Raw genomic sequence first — 18902 nt, 5'->3', positions numbered from 1 at the left:
GCAGATCGTGTGTTCTTTTATTAATTTTCAGAATCATACAAATATGACAAACTAATTAGGGTTTAATATAGAGACGTACATTGGCTTCGTTATTTTTCCGTCCTAATAGTTTTTTACCATTTCTACCACTGGCAGATGATGAACCTTCAAAGTGTTTCATTTGTTTTCATAATACATTTGTTATGAAGTAAAAATGACTTCACCTAAGTTGATCTGTCTATAATTAAACTATCAATTGCTCTTACGGAATGCGCAGCAGAGGTCACGAACCAGTCACGAATTCTGGGATATCATCCGGGTACTCACGGGAGAAAAACAATAACAAAAGTTTACACCAGTCCACGGAAATTGCTCCGCATCAGTGCCCCTTTAAATCGAGCCCTGACAGTAATATAAAGAATTGGGTGGTCCGCAGACACTTTAAATACAGCAACAATATGAAACGATTGGATTTTTCTGAGTCACATAGACCAAAAGAATTTCGAACCTGAATGAGTTTGATTCAAAGGCTACAACATACTTCTTGTCAGTGCTGTTTTAATCAAATTGTTACCAAAATGTACAACATTCACATGTAACAATATGTAAAACTGCAAACTGAGGTAGAGCTGTGACGATATATCGCAGCATCCATAATTGTGGATCTTTATCAGATGATAAATGTATTGATACTATTTTCGTATCGTGATACATATCGCAGACCTTGAAATTGTTCATTTTCACTACAAATTGACCATGATGTGAACATTTACACTGTTACTTGATATAAAAACATATGTTTTTAAAGAAAATAACTAAAAATTGCATATCATGAAGTGAATCAAATCGAATCGTATCGTTCCAAGATACTGCGATACGTATCATATCGTAAATTTTCTGTATCGCCACACCTCTACACTAAGGCTTATCAGTAAACTGCTAACAAAGTATACAACTGATATATTGTCTGGAAGAAACACTACTGGTTAAAGTGGGCCCAGTTTATAAATATTGCTGGAAAACATTATCATACACCTAACTGGAATGATATTTCTATTATAAACTGTCACCAGAAGATACAACCTGTGGCCATTCACCGATGAAATCAAGCATGCTTTCCATAGATCACAGATAACTCTGATTAACTTATAAGTGGCTTGTTTAAAGGCACAGATTTCACAGGCACAGTTGTAAGGCTTACTGGGCCTGTTCTACCTGAGACAGTGAGATGACGTGTATGTTGGTATGTAAAGTCCTGAGGCAATGCACTCCAAAATGTTCATGTGTACAATCAGTGCATGAAATAGCACCTGCCCGGCGGCCCGCTGCTTGCTAGTTTTAAGATGGGCTTACAACTTTATTTTATAGCCGGCCTTGTGCGCCAATACATTTTGCAGGGGTATATATTTAACCATGTCATTGACTACGGGACATATTTCGAAAATAGTTTACAAGATGATGTCAGAATAGTTCATGATAGATGACACTCTTAACTTCCACAGATCAACCAACCCATTTATCTTACACTTAAAGGGGCACTAATGCGGAGCAATTTCCGTGGACTGGTGTAAACTTTTGTTATTGTTTTTCTCCCGTGAGTACCCGGATGATATCCCAGAATTTGTGACTGGTTAGTGACCTCTGTTGCGCAGTCCATAGGCGCAACTGATAGTTTAATTATAGACAGATCAACTGAGGTGAAGTCATTTTTTACTTCATTACAAATGTATTATGAAAACAAATGAAACACTTTGAAGGTTAATCATCTGCCAGTGGTAGAAATGGTAAAAAACTATTAGGACGGAAAAATAACGAAGCCTCTATATTTTGCCTCATAACCCTAATTAGTTTATTGTCATATTTGTATGATTCTGAAAATTAATAAAAGAACACACGATCTGCTTATACTCATAGTAAATTTCTAACATAACAGCAACATTTATACATTGTATAGATTGCCAATGTGGATCCTATTTCACACACATACGCGATCTAGTGTCTGTTTTCTGTCATACAGATTCTGCTGAATGCTACAACAAATAAATTAAAACAAAATGCAAATAATGAATGTAAAACAGACTAATTTTATAGCAACAATGTCAGGCTACTACCTTGTTCAGGAGTGTATCCATCAATATCCACGTAAAAGAAATCGTATTCCATTCATCTGCAGCTGGTAAATAATCCTGCTCTGTGTCGCGTGTCTTACAACTGTCTCATTTGCGAAAAAGTAACACATCGTTTCACGTCTTTCGTTGGTGAAAACCAGATAAAACTCTCATTGGTCTCCCAAGATAGCACACCTGGCAACTAATTGTATGATGTCCACTATTCTAAGTAATTTAGTTATCCAATAATGAGCAATCAATCAATCAACGCACCGGGTGGTTAATTCTTTGAAGAGAGGATGTTGTTTTTGCACTCACACTTTACGACAGGGTGTTGTCATCTACACACTCTGCCCTTTGACAAATCCACTAGAAGATAAAAGTAATTAATCAATCAGTGTGTTATCGGTTAATCCTTTGATCGACTCAGCTGATAAAAGCTCTTGCATCACCTACATGCACATATTACATAACATACAATACATTTGCCATTACAGACCTTAATTTATAATGTTGAGTATTTACTCCAGACAGGAGAAATGCCAAATGGGAACCTTTGTTGAGTAACCAAAGTGGTGTTACTACTAATTATACCTGTTAAAAAATCATTAATTGACCATCCAGGGAATGATGACAAATAACACGTGTATTTACACCATCAAGCGCGAGTTACAACAAGGAAAATGTAATCTCTGTATCGCATGCAAGCGCGAGTTACAGCAAGGAAGATGTAATCTCTGTGTCGCATGCACTTATGGGCCGAAACTGTTTTGAGGATAACAACGGAATTTCGTTACATAAGGAATACACACTGGAATTTGCTGTGTACTTTGGTAAATAGGTGAAATAAGGGCTTTTTTACATAAGAAAATTTTCAGATTTCTCTACCAAAGGCAAAGTCATCGTTTTTTGTTTACGAATTCAAATAAATCAATTGTGTGTTTTTATTATCATAAATAAGAAACCATTGTAACTACCATAGCTACCAAAATTTACGTATGATATTTGCTATCACAGCTCAACCAACACTCAAAACTACCTGTAGACATCATATTTTCATGTAACATGATTAAATATCGAGGTTAAAAACGCAGAAATAGGATCAGTAACTATACCATCCAAGCATCCGAAAAGTACTACACTGCTGGAATATTTGGTTACGATCGGACAAGGGATACCATGGATATTTTTAAACAAATGGCATATGATGGGCATCCAGCCTCCTGACTGTTTAGGTGAAAAAATTCTGCTGATATGGACAGGAGCCCAGTTCCTTTGTCCGTCACGGTCGAAGGAGCGAGCGCTGACCAAATTGCGGTTTGGTTTCGTAATTAGACCGTTGGCGAGAAACATTATTCGCTCCGCATCAGTGCCCCTTTAATGTGACTGGTCTAGAGAATGCTTTCAGCCAATGAATAATGTCTCTCTTTTCTGCTTTTCTGATTCAGATGGCATTGACACAAAAAACATCAACAGTGACCACCAAATTTGATTTGCTTTTTCACATGTTATAGTTTACCTCACTACAAGTAATTCATTAATTACTTTATTTTAAAACCAAATCTCAATTTCCTATTCTTAATACAGGGCTGGTTACTTATTAACAGGGCCGGCAACATTTTTTAGTCATCAGCCCTGTGGGCTTCCTGACTATTTTTTAAGGAGTTTCATACACTGGTACCATTGTGTACATGCATACTCAGGTCCTCTCCAGAGCGTCCTAACACACTGACAACCACCCATCCTTCCTTGTCAGTACAATGTCCCATAATCTGTTCAGTCGTGAGAGTTGACATTAAAGCTGTCTCTCGATCCACAGGAGCACCATGGCTGCGAAAACAGTCTCTCCACATCCTCCAGGCTTTTGCCTTTTGTCTCTGGCAGGAACACGATGAAAAAGATGAGTGCCAAGACTGCAATCACCACAAACAACCAATATGTTCCTGAAAAAAACAAGGTGATTGAGTTTAGTTTTATGCTGCTTTCAGCAATATTTAGGTAATATCATGACAGGGGACACCAGATACAGGCCTCACACAATGTTCCCATATCAAAAATCGAACCAAGGTCTTTGGTGTAACATATATATCATAAGGCTACACCACCAAAGCAGAAAACAACAGACATGGCTAAGATTTGGATATCACAAACCTCTTTCCCTCAATTGACACAGATAAATTGTTTTTCGTCACATTTAAACTGAAAAATGTGTCATGCCTTCCAAACTGTTTGATTCCTTCATGGAGAGAGTATATCTTAGGTTCTGAAACGGCAACTGAGAATACTGTCTCTGACAAACATCACTCCCCAAACCCTCAAATGCTTGGTCCCTAACTGTTCAACAAAGTGAGGGTTAGTGTCTAATATCAAACTCTTAAAACTATTGAGGCATAGTGGATTATATTCATGTTCACAATGATCATACAAAAGTTGATAAATTGATTAAGTTACAGAATTCAAGGCATCACCAAAGCTATGCATCTAAAAATGCAAACTTGGATATATCAGAGTACCCTGTTAACATAGTCAATAATTGTATTCAATCTGGATGCCAAGATGTCTGTTGTGTCAGCCATCTTGAATTTAAGTGTATCCTTTGAAATGCTGATCAGCATATCTGCTCACAGATTCGTGATAATGCTGCAGAGCTTCATAATTTTGCCCACAGACTGCACATTGCCATCTAACTGTATACATCCTTACTATATTTGGTCAGCCTTACCATATTTGGTGAGTGTTTCAGTCATGGTGAGGAAGGTCATGGACACCAGCAGGTTGCAGATCCAGTTGGTAGCTGCCGACAGAGAGTTGCCGGTGCTTCGTGCCCATAGTGGGTAAATCTCAGAGTTGATGGTCCATGGCATTGGACCCATACCTGCATCAGATGCATAATACACACAAGCTTAACAAGAGGTATGTGTTCAGATGCTGTGTCAGTTCCTAATTCATGTGTCTTGTTCACCTAAAGAGCATTTGAAGTGTGCACCTGACCTAATGTGACATCACCTCAAAGGAGAAAAGCATACAAAGATTCTAAAATTTTGGGACATATTTGTCATAAAGATGAATATACACACACCGGAACTGTTCTTCTGTCCTGTTTTCCATTGTTTTCAAAAAGACACAAGAGGGGATTGTCTCATATTTGACAAAAAAGACAACAAAAAGTAGCATCACTCCCATCTTCTGCCAGTTTCACACTGAACAACAAGAACAAGCTTAAAATGTGTTCATTATTCTGAAAATTAGCTGTTCTAATCTACTACCACACAATGGTTCATTGATAAAATGTAATGTATGATAAATTACCAATGACTAAATTGTTTGACATATACTTGAGAGAAAACATATACACAAACATCCTCTGATACACACCTGGAGCAAAGAACATGAGGTATAGGGCCAATCCAAGCGTAGACATCCAGGCATAGAATGTAGGGCAGAAGTTATCTGCCCAAATATGGCCCTTTGGTTCTGTCTCATTACAGGGGCCTAAGGCAGCATGTGATGTATCCGAGCTGCTGAAGGTGGACACACATGACCCTTCAACGGTGTTGTTGCTTGTGTAGTTGTAGCAGAAGCCGCAGCTCAGATCCTCGATACAAGCTTCACACCACCTGGGGCACATAACATGTATCACGTGAAACTAGCCTTGGAGTACATAACAGTGATGCATGAATAAGCTTAATTGCAGCAACTCACCTGAAGGAAGAACATGATGAGTTATCTCCCCTTTCAGTTAAGATCACAGGTGGAGAGTTGAAGGCTGCCAGCTGGAATCCTATAGCAAGGAATGTTAGACTCAGGATCACACCTGATGAAAGAAAACAATGACGACTTAATGATTAACAGCCAGTGAGTGGATACGTGGGCGGGTGAGTGAGTGAATAAGAGTGAGCGAGGGAGTGAGTTTAGTTTTATGCCACACTCAGCAATATTCCAGCTATATGGCAGCGGTCTGTAAATAATCGAGTCTGGACCAAACAATCCAGTGATCAACAACATGAGCATCGATCTGCGCAATTGGGAACCGATGACATGTGTCAACCAAGTCAGCGAGCCTGACCACCCAATCCCGTTAGTCGCCTCTTACGACAAGCATAGTCACCTTTTGTGGTAAGCATGGGTTGCTGAAGGCCTATTCTACCCCGGGACCTTCATGGGTCGAGTGGATAAGAGAGTGAGTGAGTGAAATGGTATACTGCAGTATATTGCCTTCGGTTAAGTATACCATAATGCATTCCAAACATTCAGTATTTTCAGTTTTAACATCATCACTACATTAACCTTTTCAAACCTTTTTCTAAAACTACTAGAGCTCGAATCATTTTGCCTGAATCTATGCATTTCTTAAGTTTTCACTCTTGCGAATTTTTGCATTATGATCATATCTGATATACCAAACCTAAACAGACTGAACCGAAGGCTTTGTACCACAATAGGTACCATACCTTGGTAAGAGAGTACACTTCACCCTTAGTGAGTGAGTTCATTGAATGTGATCACATTTATTTCACAACATGTCAGCTTATTGTGGGGATAAAGCTGAAACTGCGGCACGTTTTTATTACCGTGAAACACATGAGCTCAGACATGATGCCGACAAACCAAGAATCAAAATGAAGATGAACCACAGGAGCCTTGCATACATAAGGGACACAACTCTGCATGAAATCTAAGCCAGTGTTTGTGTGTGCTGTTAACTGCCTGTTTTTGACCTGGAAATAGTGACCTCTATGTTACAGATAATTCCTTTTCTATGTGAGACAACATATTGTATCATATTATAAAGTGGGCATAAATATTCTCTAAATCAAATGATCGTCAGCAGCAGCAGCAGCAGCCAAACACAAAAATAAACTCCTTTACATGTTATTTCATTTTAATCAGAGGATTGCCAAAAATGTTTAGAATCCTACAAACTGATCTAAAATTCACACTTCCCCAGCAAGTGTTATCCTCATCATACCATTTGAGGAGAAACAAAACAAACTGACAAACACAATTGTGGGCATCACGTTTGGAAGTTTCCTTCAAGACAGATTAGGTCATTCCCAGACTTGCTTCTTGGACTTCCTGTTGCTTTTGGGTGAGTTTAACACCACTTTTAGCAATATTTCAGAAATATCAGTGGAGACACAAGAAATCGGCTTCACACATTGTAACAACCTGGGGCATCAAACACAGGTCTTCGGCATGCTGAGCAAATGGCTTAATCACCAAGCTAGCCCACCAGCCCTCCTGTAACACGGCACATGCTAAGTACAAGATAAGACAACACAACATGGAGAGATGCCAACCTACTAGACTTCCCAGAAGGAGTTTCTTCCTTCCAATCCGTTCCACCAGCCAAACACCAACGATTGTGAAGATGAAGTTACATGAAGATGTTGCAGCTGAGAGCCATATTGCTTCGTGCTTGTCAGAAATTCCAGACATTTTGATCACAGATGCACTATAATACCTATTACAGAGGGAATATCATTGTTGTAACACCTATGATATAAGTTACAGAGGGGATAACATAGTTGTAACATCTATAATTCCTGTTACAGAGAGGATAGCATAGTTGCAACATATATGATGCCAGTTACAGAGGGAATTACATATTTGTAACATCTTTAATACTTGAAACAGAGGGAATATCATAGTTGTAACATCTATGATACCAGTTACAGAGGGGATAACATAGTTGTAACATTTATAATTCCTGTTACAGAGGGGATAAAAGTTGTAACTTCTATCATTCCTGTTACAGAGGAGATAACATGGTTGTAACAACTATAATTCCTGTTACAGAGGGGATAACATTTGTAACATCTATAATTTCTATTACAGAGGGGATGACAGTTGTAACATTTATAATTCCTGTTACAGAGGGGATAATAATTCCTGTTACAGAGGGGAAAACACAGTTGTAACTTCTATAATTCCTGTTACAAAGGAGATAACACAGTTGTAACCTCTATAATTCCTGTTACAGGGGGAATAACATAGTTATAACATCTACATTACATAAACAGTAAGTACACACAAGAAACATGTTTCCCTTTCTGATTACGTGTATTTGTGAATTTATTTAACAATTCCTATCAAAAGTTTTTTTAAGCAGTATTTCAGTGAGTGTACAGGATACACCAATGATCCTGCTATGTTACTTACATAATGGTGTTGATTCCTGTGAGTTGTTGGAAGAGCTGAAGACCGCAGCCCACAGTGACAGCTCGCCGAGTGGACGGAGTAGTCAGCAGACGGACAATAGTCGAGCGGTCACCTGAATAACAAAAATTTCCTGAATAGGTAAGAAATCATCAAAATACTTATAAATTGTTGTTATTTTATCCCTGAAATATTGAAAATGCAACATTAAATTCTAACTCACTCACTCTAAAGCTGAGCTCAGTTGACGGTAAATACATATATACAGAGTGCTACATTTGATCAAAAGTATGTTTCACCATCATCTGAATACGGATGTACCCATCTCATTTATAGTTTTGAAGTTTTTGACTTATAAAGTCTTAGTCCAGATATACTATCAACAGAATTCCATTGAACTCCATCCCAGAGTGTACAAGAACATAGAATATGGCAACCACTCAAAAAGCCTGAATTTGATGTTGTTTGAATTTAAGCTGAATGATTTAGAAGATTACCCATATGAATAATAACACAGTGGTAGAATATTGATGACATTGCTATAGAATTACAGTGGAAGCTGTCCTAATCGGCACTCACTGGGACTGAAGTTATAATCCGGTTTAGACAATGTGCTGGATTGTAGAGCTGGTGAAAAATGTACAAGCCACCGATGGGACTGAGATTTTGTGCCAGTGTTGACAACTTGCCGGATTGGACAGATACCGGTTTTGACAGTTTCCACTGTATGTAAAAACATGTTACCACTTCTATATTCTGAGGGGCAGTGGGGTAGTCGAGTGGTCAGTATTTCTTACGAGGGAGGGCAGCAAACAAAAGTACAGCCAGGTGTGCAAGAAAGGATGGAGACGACACAGCACAGGAATCAATAACTTTGTGGGCACTTGTGTACATGCTTCTAGAACACATGGCTGTCCCTTTCTGTGCACTCCACCTTTGTAACAAATAGTGACCTGTGTCAATATTTCAATCTTAGTTTGCTAAAAAACTTTCTATAATTTTACGACAAACATTCTGCAAAAACCTCACAGTGATGGTTACATGTTTTGATTAAGATCAGCATTTCATGGAATATTTTATGTCAATTAGTTTTCAAGTTACAAACAGACTGTAAGCATGCTTTCTGGCCACTAGTATTTGAGAATAGCTACTACATCCCTCCACTACACTGTGTACATCAATACAGAACACGTAAACATACATTACCAGCTGAGACAGACCATAAGATACAGGTGCTGCATTATGACAGATTGCTCATTATGCACAGAATCAATTCAGGAGATGATATCATTTTCTGCTTATATGCCCCTAGTTTCAGCTGAACACATACAGAACCACATTTGGATATGATATCATTTTGAACATGATATGTTGAATATACAGTTCAGTTAAATAAATTAGAACATTAAATGCTTGAGAGACTTGTGAGACTCATAATTCATGATTTTATGCTGTTATTTTGAATACCCATGAACTAATATTATTGTCCAACAACAGCAGCTGGTTACTCAACCTGTCAATACATTAACTGACAGTGCTCAATTTCCTTTTGCAAATTATTTTTGTTACATCTCTAACTGTATGGCCTGTAAAGCTGTAATGTAGTGAGCTGAATCACAAACATAACATGCTGGAAGCCTGTTAAACATGTATCAGTTGAACTCCAGATCCTGATATGACTACTGCCCTTTCGTATCTGCCTTGTTTGAGCACTTCAATACCCAAAGTCCACCAGTGTCATGAATCTCAAATAACAGAACATTTGTAAATATGTTTCTGAAGAAATCATTCAGTCAAGGAACATTTTCAACATTTTTCAGCATACAGTCACTTCAGGTACTCAGGTACTCGTGACAGGTGGGTCATACAGTCCAGGTACCCAAGAACTCCCCATACCTGTCTAATATAACAGTATGATAACTACCAATAACTTTTTGGGTCACTGAGTTATGTACTTGTTCATGTTCATCTCAACTGGGTTTCCCAATTTTCCTTTAAATAACAAATAAATTATACCCACTTCACTCAAACTCAAATGGGTATTTCATCATTTTCCATATATTTTAAAAACACAATTTTTATAATAAAGTCATGCTGGTTTATGTGTTTGAAATTTATACTTGATTTGTAATATAAGAAACAATGAGAGACTGCAAGTTGCCAAGTTCATGTACTGAAACAGAAGCTCTAAATTTACCTGAGTTATTTTATCGATTATGTGTGTACACATGTAAGATCAAATTTATTAAGCATTTACAAAAATTCAAACGTACCTGTATGCAATAGACATAATAAGATTCACATAGATGTTAGCGTAATTTGCGCAGATACACAGCTTACCTGTACCTCTGAATATACATATTTATACATATATGTTATATATGCTATGCATTATATTTTACTTTTATGTGTGAGCAATGTCCCAGCTTCAGTGTATGCATAATCAGACTGTGTGAGTCATACAGCAACAAACACTTTGCCATCGCCCCTGTAAAACATTCTCTTATCAGACAGTTTGTAGTGGTACCCAATCCAGCGGGTACCAAGACAAGATTCAGGTACCTGGGTAGTAAATTTGCTCTTATCAAATGCATTTTTTGTGGCATTATAATTCATCCCATACTAATCGATGCAACATGGATAAAAGTCAATTTAAATAATATCATCATCAACATGATCAGCACAGTCATATCACTCTCTTTAAGGGCATTACCAGATTTACAGAAAATTGCCTCCTATTCACATGCAGAAATGAGAATGGATATGCTAATTTAGATAGTGAGTGATTGAATGAGTATAGTTTTTGTTAGTTAGTAACATTCCAGCAATGTCACAAAGGTGGACACAAGAAATGGGCTTGACACATATTAACCATATAAGAATCAAACCCATGTTTTTGGCAAGGAAAGCAAACACTCTAAACATTAGGCTACCCCACCAACCCGGTAATTTTGACAGTGTGCCAAAGAGGACACAAATTGAGAGTCAGGGCTCGATTTAAGTGATGTTAATCTACTTGCACCAGGTGCTGAGAAAAAGACGCAGTTGCATCAGCCAAATTCCAGCTGCAACGCAGTGTGTAAAAACTTCTGAGGTTTCGGTCCACATAAACATATATCTGTGGTGTAATATACATAACAAGACAGAGACAGCTAATCGCTCTTTACAAGAGTTGTCATAAGCAACACCTGTCATGAACAGCAAAGTTTCTATGCCCTAGCAATTCAAAGTTTAGAAGAAAAATGAGTTGACACATATTTGCTTTGAATATTAGATATACTGAAAGAAGAAAATAAGGGATCACATGAAAGCACAAGTGTTCCTTTATTTTTTTTCAGGATTTTTCACGTCAATCAATATCATAGGCTACATGCGACATAGTTTTAACCAGCGTTTCAATTCCTTTGAGAAATACACTCAAGATTTAGGGTACCAGAAATAGATTTCTTCAGTCAAACATTTAAAACCCCGAGAACATGTAAGAATGCAAGTCATTTCCTTCTTCTCATTTATTTAATCAAGGAATTATAAACCTAACCTGAACTAGATTATGAAACTAATGATTATTGCATTAGCGACTTGTGCAAGCATCCATCACACCTTGTTGCTGTTTGATTTCCTCATCCTCGTTACAGACACGTCTGAGAACCTTAACCTCCTCATCCACATTCTTGGTACCACGGATACTGGCCAGCACAGAGTACGCCTTCTCCTCGTATCCCTTCTTCATCAGCCAGCGGGGAGACTCTGGCAGGAAAATGAAGCCTATCATCTGAACAAATGATGGCACCGCTGCCAAACCAAACATGTATCTGTAAAAGACAAATTCAGACAAAAATGTAATCATTTTGAAAATGCTTATAAGCAATTAAGGGCTTTTTTTCAATCTTATATCATCACCATATAGGGTCGGGATTTGTCTTGATTCAGTTCCAGTGGCGTAAGTTGAAAAAACAGCTATTCTCTTTATTGACTTTAAAATCTGAATTTTTTTGCTCCTCATACATTCCTGAATTCACAGTGTTTTCTAAATTGCATTTGATGTTTTCAGAATAATACAAAAGTCTCCAACAGAGTCAAAACAGCTGTTACAGCACAAATTTTAAAATATAATACTATGAAGCAAGAAAAATGAAAGCTTTTTCTAATTGCTATTATGCCAGTTGTTTTTTTTTCAGCTTCTGGTCTTCCTTCCATAGTTTATTTGCCAATAATAATATAAACCTTTATCAACAGACTTGTATAACATGTAACACTGCATATCTGTGCTTACTTTGACCCAAACAGCATGATATTTGAACAATGTGATCAAGTAAACACTGTACTAGTGTACCCTGATGCTACTTGTACTGTATTACTCAGGTAAAATTTGTAAACATAATTCTGGGAATACAAACACGAAAAAAAATGAATAAATCAATAAACGATAAAATATTTCATTTCAATTTCAATTTTACTCTAACTGACAGATCCTGAAGACATGGGTTTGCACACAAGCTTTTGAGCAGATCTGGATGAATCTGTTAAAATTTGAACACATGCAGGTTCCAAATTGCAAATAATACAATGAGAGAGGCATATGATATCAAGGATTTGGCTTGTTGTCTAATGCCAGACTCAACAATATTCCAGTTAGATGACAGTGGTCAGTTAATAATGTAGTCTGGAAAGGACAATGTCTTATGATCCATAGCAAGAAATCAATCTATGCGATTGGGATACAATGATGCATATCATCCAAGTCAGTGTGCCTAACCACCTGATCTTGTTCGTCATCTATTAGGACAATAAAAGAGTATGATCTATCACCTTTTATCAGGCATGCAGTACAAGAAGTCTGAAACACTTTTTCAAAGAAATACAAGAAAATGGACTACCTCCAGCCATCCTTCTTCACATAGCTGAAGGCACCATCCATCACACTGGCAACAAACTGACCTCCAGTGATAAAAAGGACATTGACCGTCACCAGGCGACCTCGTAGATGTGAAGGAGCACACTCAGCAATGTACATCGGCACTGTCATTGATGCTAGACCTAGGGAGATGTTCATTGTCTGCCGTTACGCAGGTATAACATGCTTCATACAAATTAACAACCAACAATTGTTGGGCCTTTTGGGCTTACTCAAGGCCCAGTAAAAACATTTCTGGCCCTATAGAAACACATATAAAACATAAGGTGTTGAACATCATGATATTGGTCGAATGTGAGACTGACCATGAAAGGTAACTAACTTGTATAGTTCCATTTCTGTGGTGGAAAGGTTTGCTTTGAAATGGATAGTAACTAACATACATTATCTTTAAAAGGTATGTTTTATTTATCACTTTTCTGTAAAAATCATAACTTGACCAGTTCTGCTAAATTGTGGGCCTTTTCACAGCAAATTATTGGCAATTAGGAATTCTTCAAGGTTTAAATGATTTAAGGGGCTTTTTATTGTAAGATTTTCATGTTTAAATCATTTTCAAGCCTACATATATCACAAGCATCACTCAGTTTCATTAAAAATAAATCTTTTACTTCAACAGCTCTAAGCATGAGGCTTCACCATTGATCAGTCTTGGTATTCACGGATTTACCCAGGATTCCAAATTTGGTGCCCTTGGCAGGCACTTTTGGAAAATGAATCATTACTGTGCTCAGATTTGTTGGTGATATAATTGAGTCAATGTTACAGAATCACAACATCAGTCAATACCATAAAAAATGAACGGGAGCATTTGAGGATTCCTGTTTGGGAATATTATGGACATTTTGACTTGGAACGTAATCACCTGATCGCCCAAGACAGTATAGTTTCAGCATGGACTGTCAGATTCTCAAACTCACCTGTGCAAAGTTTGGGATAAAATATAGATATTTTTGTGAAGATATTTTGTGGGCAGGTAAGTTTCTTAAACAGGGTCTTACTTCACTTCACTTGAGGCCTGGCAAGTCAACTTGAGTAATATAAAAGAACTGCTTGTTCTTGAACTTATACCAGACAAAAATAGTTAGGGATATACGAAATCATTAAGACAGATATATTTATTTATTGACACACTGATAACATATCAATCACAAAAATACCAATATTTTGTCCAGTATTGTTGGAGCCTACCTGGATCACCTAGAATAATTTGAAAGAAGTAGGTCATCTTTAATTATTCATTTCAGCCCTGGCAGGTCAACTGAGTAATATGAAAGAATCACATGTACTTCAAATTGTTAAAAATCCTATCAGATTAACTACTGTCAAACGAAAGAATCACTGGTTCCTTCACTTCTTTAAAGTAGTATGTACACCAGGAATGAAACCAAGGTTTTCAAAACAGTTTATGTTATGACCTCTTACAATGAAAAATGAAACTAATTTCAGATTTTATGACTAAATCATCTGAGTATTAATTTGACTTTGCATGCAGCAATATTACCAGAACTGTCACTGGTCATATCACCGTTTGCTGAAGTTAATGTTAGTTAAAATAACACGTAATAATTATTTGTATCATTTAAAACTTAAATATGATGGGGTTTTTTAATTCATTTTTCCCAGTTTATCTGAGATGATATCTATTTATTTATTTTTTTTTTTAAAATGGGCTTTATGTACTCTGTACAACAAAGTAAATAGTTATACACATGTGATACACATTATTATTATCAGCAATCAAACATCAATTTAAATAATGCAGCAAAGAATTAGGTTTCATCGTCGTCATCATCATCATCATCATCATCATCATCATCACCATACCAATGCCAATCCCGAGTATAAGCCTGCCAGTCACTAACATGGCAAAGTTCTGTGCGGCTCCAAGAATCACTCCACCTACAGTGAACACGAAGCTAGCTAAAATAGTTGTTGACTTTCTTCCAAATTTATCATTCAGAACTCCACCACATAACGCTGCCACAAAAGCGGAGCCTATCGTCACACTCACGACAACTTCTTCTCCCACAGATGTCAATGTGAAGTCGTTTTTGACTAATAACATAGCTCCCGAAACAACACCAGTGTCATAACCGAACAAAAATCCCCCGATGGCTGAGAAAATTGCTAGAATCCATATAAAAAATGTCGTTTTAGGCTGTTCGGGCCCATCTGAGGAGCATTTAGCGAGCTTTTCGTCATCCACGTCCATATTCGGGTGATAACGGCCGACTAAGTTTGTCGTTTCTGAGGTATCCTCAAGACTCATCTCGTCAATATCTGTATCTCCAGTGTACATTATCTTAGATGACCTAGATCACGTCAATTCCCGCAACTGTCAACAAGAACCGACACAGCATTTTCTCACCACAATAGTCGACCCACAGCTGATTAGATCGTTCGTCGGTGTGATGTGGCTGTGCCTATTTCCTCATGAATGAAACCGTCACTGCAGAGTTACGTCCCTTAGCATGGCTGGCAGATGACCAGAGATTCGTTCGCCAGTGCGTTTTGTGGTACGTCTATCGCAATAGTTACAAACACAAATTAGACAATAGTCGGTCGAAGCGATAAGAACTCTTTATCTGCATAGATAAACATTTTGTGAATTGTTAGAACCTTCAGGGGAAAATATATGAGTGAGTGAGTATGGTTTAACGCCGCGTGTAGCAATTTATCACAGCTGGTGACAACAGATAATGATGCATGTACGGAGTGGAACTCGGGTCTTTGGCGTGACAAGTGAACGCTTAGACCACTAGGCTACCGGGCAAAGCACAAGGGTACCCTTATTGTTTTTTCCTAGGTTTATTCACAGGATGCTTGATACAAGGCTAGTAAACAAACCTGCAAGCACATAAAGGAACCGTTGTGCTTTCACGTGATCCCTGATTTTTCCCCTCAGCATATATTGCTGGTGTGTTTCTAAGAAAACTGGTTGCTCCTTGTGCAAGTTAGACTCATAACTAGGTCGCACTGTGATATATTGGGTTGCACCAGTGCAAGTAACAAAACACGTACGAGTCCAATCGAGTCCTGGCCCGTGAAGGTCCCGGGGTAGAATAGGCCTTCAGCAACCCATGCTTGCCATAAAAGGTGACTCAGCTTGTCGTAAGAGGCGACTAACGGGATCGGGTGGTCAAGCTCGCTGACTTGGTTGACACATGTCATCGGTTCCCAATTGCGCAGATCGATGCTCATGTGTTGATCACTGGATTGTCTGGTCAAGACTCGATTATTTACAGACCGCCGCCATATAGCTGTAATATTGCTGACTGCGGCGTAAAACTAAACTCACTCACTCACTCACTCCAATCGAGTCCTAGAGATGTAGGGCGATGATAAACGCTTATAATGGTTCATGAAGCAAAAGAATGTGTGTGTTCCTGTAAGTTCCACGTGTGATCGGCGTTTCATGTATGTCCAGGACAGGGTATGATAATTGCTGTGCATTTCATAGTGCATTTGATAATGAGATGGGCCAAATAATCATGAATGAAATATTCTCTTTACTGTCTATTTTTATGAAAATAACACGAAAAAGGAATGAACGTACAATTATGTGTGTTTCAGTGATAGGATATTGTATCTCTGATTGGTGGAGAGAAACGTGCGGGCGGTTATGTTGAGTGATTTCATCCATAGGCCAACTGTAGCGCAAATAGGGTTGTGCAACACAGAAAAATTACCTGTCTTCCTTCGCTCGCTTTAAAACCGGCTATTTTTCCCCGTGTTGCACAACTCTGTTTTTACAACAGTGTGCCTGTGTTTCATTCTGTCCATCCTGCTTAAATTCCGGTTCAGGTTCTTACACCTGTAGGATTAGACACCTGAATGATTAGAAATATATGAAAAGTATGGCTGAACTTAAAAGCTTGTAGCATAAGATGTCCGCTGGACCGGTATAATTGCCAGCCATTGTCGGGATTAACCAGACTCCCCGTAGGATATGAAGGGTTTGTAAGAGCTGGATGGTTTTGAATAGACGAATAATAATAATAAACCGTGAACACGACAATTGTCACCAAACTGGTTTTTTTGCATTTGGATGTGTCCATGTGTAATGTCGACGCTAGCGTTGATCGCCCGCAATCAACCACTGCAGCATTGATGTTTGCAGACCAGGAAGACAGGGGATTGCTTGAATGAAACACGTACCCAGCAGTTGAACTGTGAGTATTTTCAATCTGTAGCCAGACTATTTTTCAAATTTGGAATACGACTTCAAAAATCAGAACTGTGAAAAAGAATCGATCAGTTCATGCTACAGATAATGTCAGTGGTGGATATAGTCCTGGGGGGAATCGCCATGTTAACAGTCAAGACATGACCCTAACTAACGACCGTCCTATATTTTGACTGACCTTGACTCTAAGCTGTGAGTGAGTGAGTTTAGTCTTTCGTCGCAATATAATATTCCCATTCTGTGATCAAAAGAGAATTTTATTTTTAAAATGTTAAAGCGTTTAGGTAATATGCTAGTATATAACAGATAGGCGGATCCAGCGGGGCGCACGTTCCCTCTGTGAGTGAGTGAGTGAGTTTGGTCTTACACGTCTTTTAGGGAACTCTTCTATGGGAATATTTATATTTAGGGAATATTTTCTATGTACTCTGTTTATCAGTATACATGTACGAGCTGTGCTTTCTCCGTTGTCATGGCAGCGGGTATTGTCTACCTAGTCATCTGTTGCCATGAACTGATTGTACAAGTTTCAATGTTGATACAGTTACAGATGGAAATATACATATATTGGTCATACTGGTTACTGTAGCATTTCGACCTGATGTATTGAACTCGAATAAGTCATGGTAACCAACTTTACAAATTAACTCACTCACCCATTACGCCCGTAACATATACGGATTTGCTGAAAGTTCTTGCACACGTAACATTAGACATCTATATTATTAAACATATGCACCCGAAACATTACACACATGTACTGACTAAGTATTTGAACCCGAAACATTACACACATGTGCTGACAGGGGATTAGACACCTATGTAATCAGACATAAGCAATGAAATATTAAACACATACGCTGATATCGCATTTGCAACTGAAACATTGTAGAAATGTGCTGACTAAGTATTTGCACCTGAAACAGTAGACACTGCTGAAAGTAGTTTCCCCTATAGCGTTATACATTCTAATAATACATTCTTATATTACTGTTCGTTATGCACATAAGGGTCAGTCAACACACACTGTTCTCCCTTGTGTTATTCAAATATCACATCACAGCTGTCTGCATATTAACTGACATTTCATACAGTCATTGTCAGTGTATCACTGCTATATCAAGTCTAATGGGCATACATCCATGCTCACCGCACACACACGCACGCAAACATACACACACGCACACACGCAAGCACGCACACTCGAAAACTCGTACGCACACACACACTGACACAGGCAAACACACACACGTACACACACGTACACACTCGTACACACGGGCGCGCGCACTGGCACACACGCGCACAAATGGAAAAGAATGAAGATGTGATGAGACGCAAACGTTTTGTTTCTTTGTAACCTGGGAACATGGTGCAGCCGATATCTAGTGTACCTTTGGTATCTCTGTAGTGTATCCTCCTTGTATTTGGACAACTGCCTGTTCCCTACGGCAGTCTGTAGGTAATCAAGTTTGGACCAGACATTCCAATGATTAACAACATGAACATCGATCCACGTAACTGGGATACAATGACGTGTTAACCAAGTCAG

General features: G+C 38.2%; 1 protein-coding gene across 1 annotated transcript; it reads right to left on the bottom strand.

The window, feature by feature from the left end:
• Positions 1-3628: 3628 nt before the first annotated feature.
• On the bottom strand, positions 3629-15593 carry LOC137295767 (proton myo-inositol cotransporter-like). Its single transcript, XM_067827305.1, has 9 exons — positions 14989-15593; positions 13124-13283; positions 11847-12058; positions 8250-8361; positions 7388-7551; positions 5790-5901; positions 5463-5704; positions 4810-4962; positions 3629-4030 (listed from the first exon to the last, which is right to left on the bottom strand). The coding sequence occupies exons 1-9, from the start codon at positions 15461-15463 to the stop codon at positions 3864-3866; spliced, it is 1797 nt and encodes a 598-aa protein (XP_067683406.1). The 5' UTR covers positions 15464-15593; the 3' UTR covers positions 3629-3863.
• Between the last annotated feature and the right edge of the window lie 3309 nt (positions 15594-18902).

Source organism: Haliotis asinina, chromosome 9 (assembly GCF_037392515.1).
Source record: "Haliotis asinina isolate JCU_RB_2024 chromosome 9, JCU_Hal_asi_v2, whole genome shotgun sequence".
NCBI classification, from domain to species: domain Eukaryota; kingdom Metazoa; phylum Mollusca; class Gastropoda; order Lepetellida; family Haliotidae; genus Haliotis; species Haliotis asinina.
Note: the sequence above shows the minus strand (reverse complement) of the source record. Positions and strands in the feature narration are given on the sequence as shown.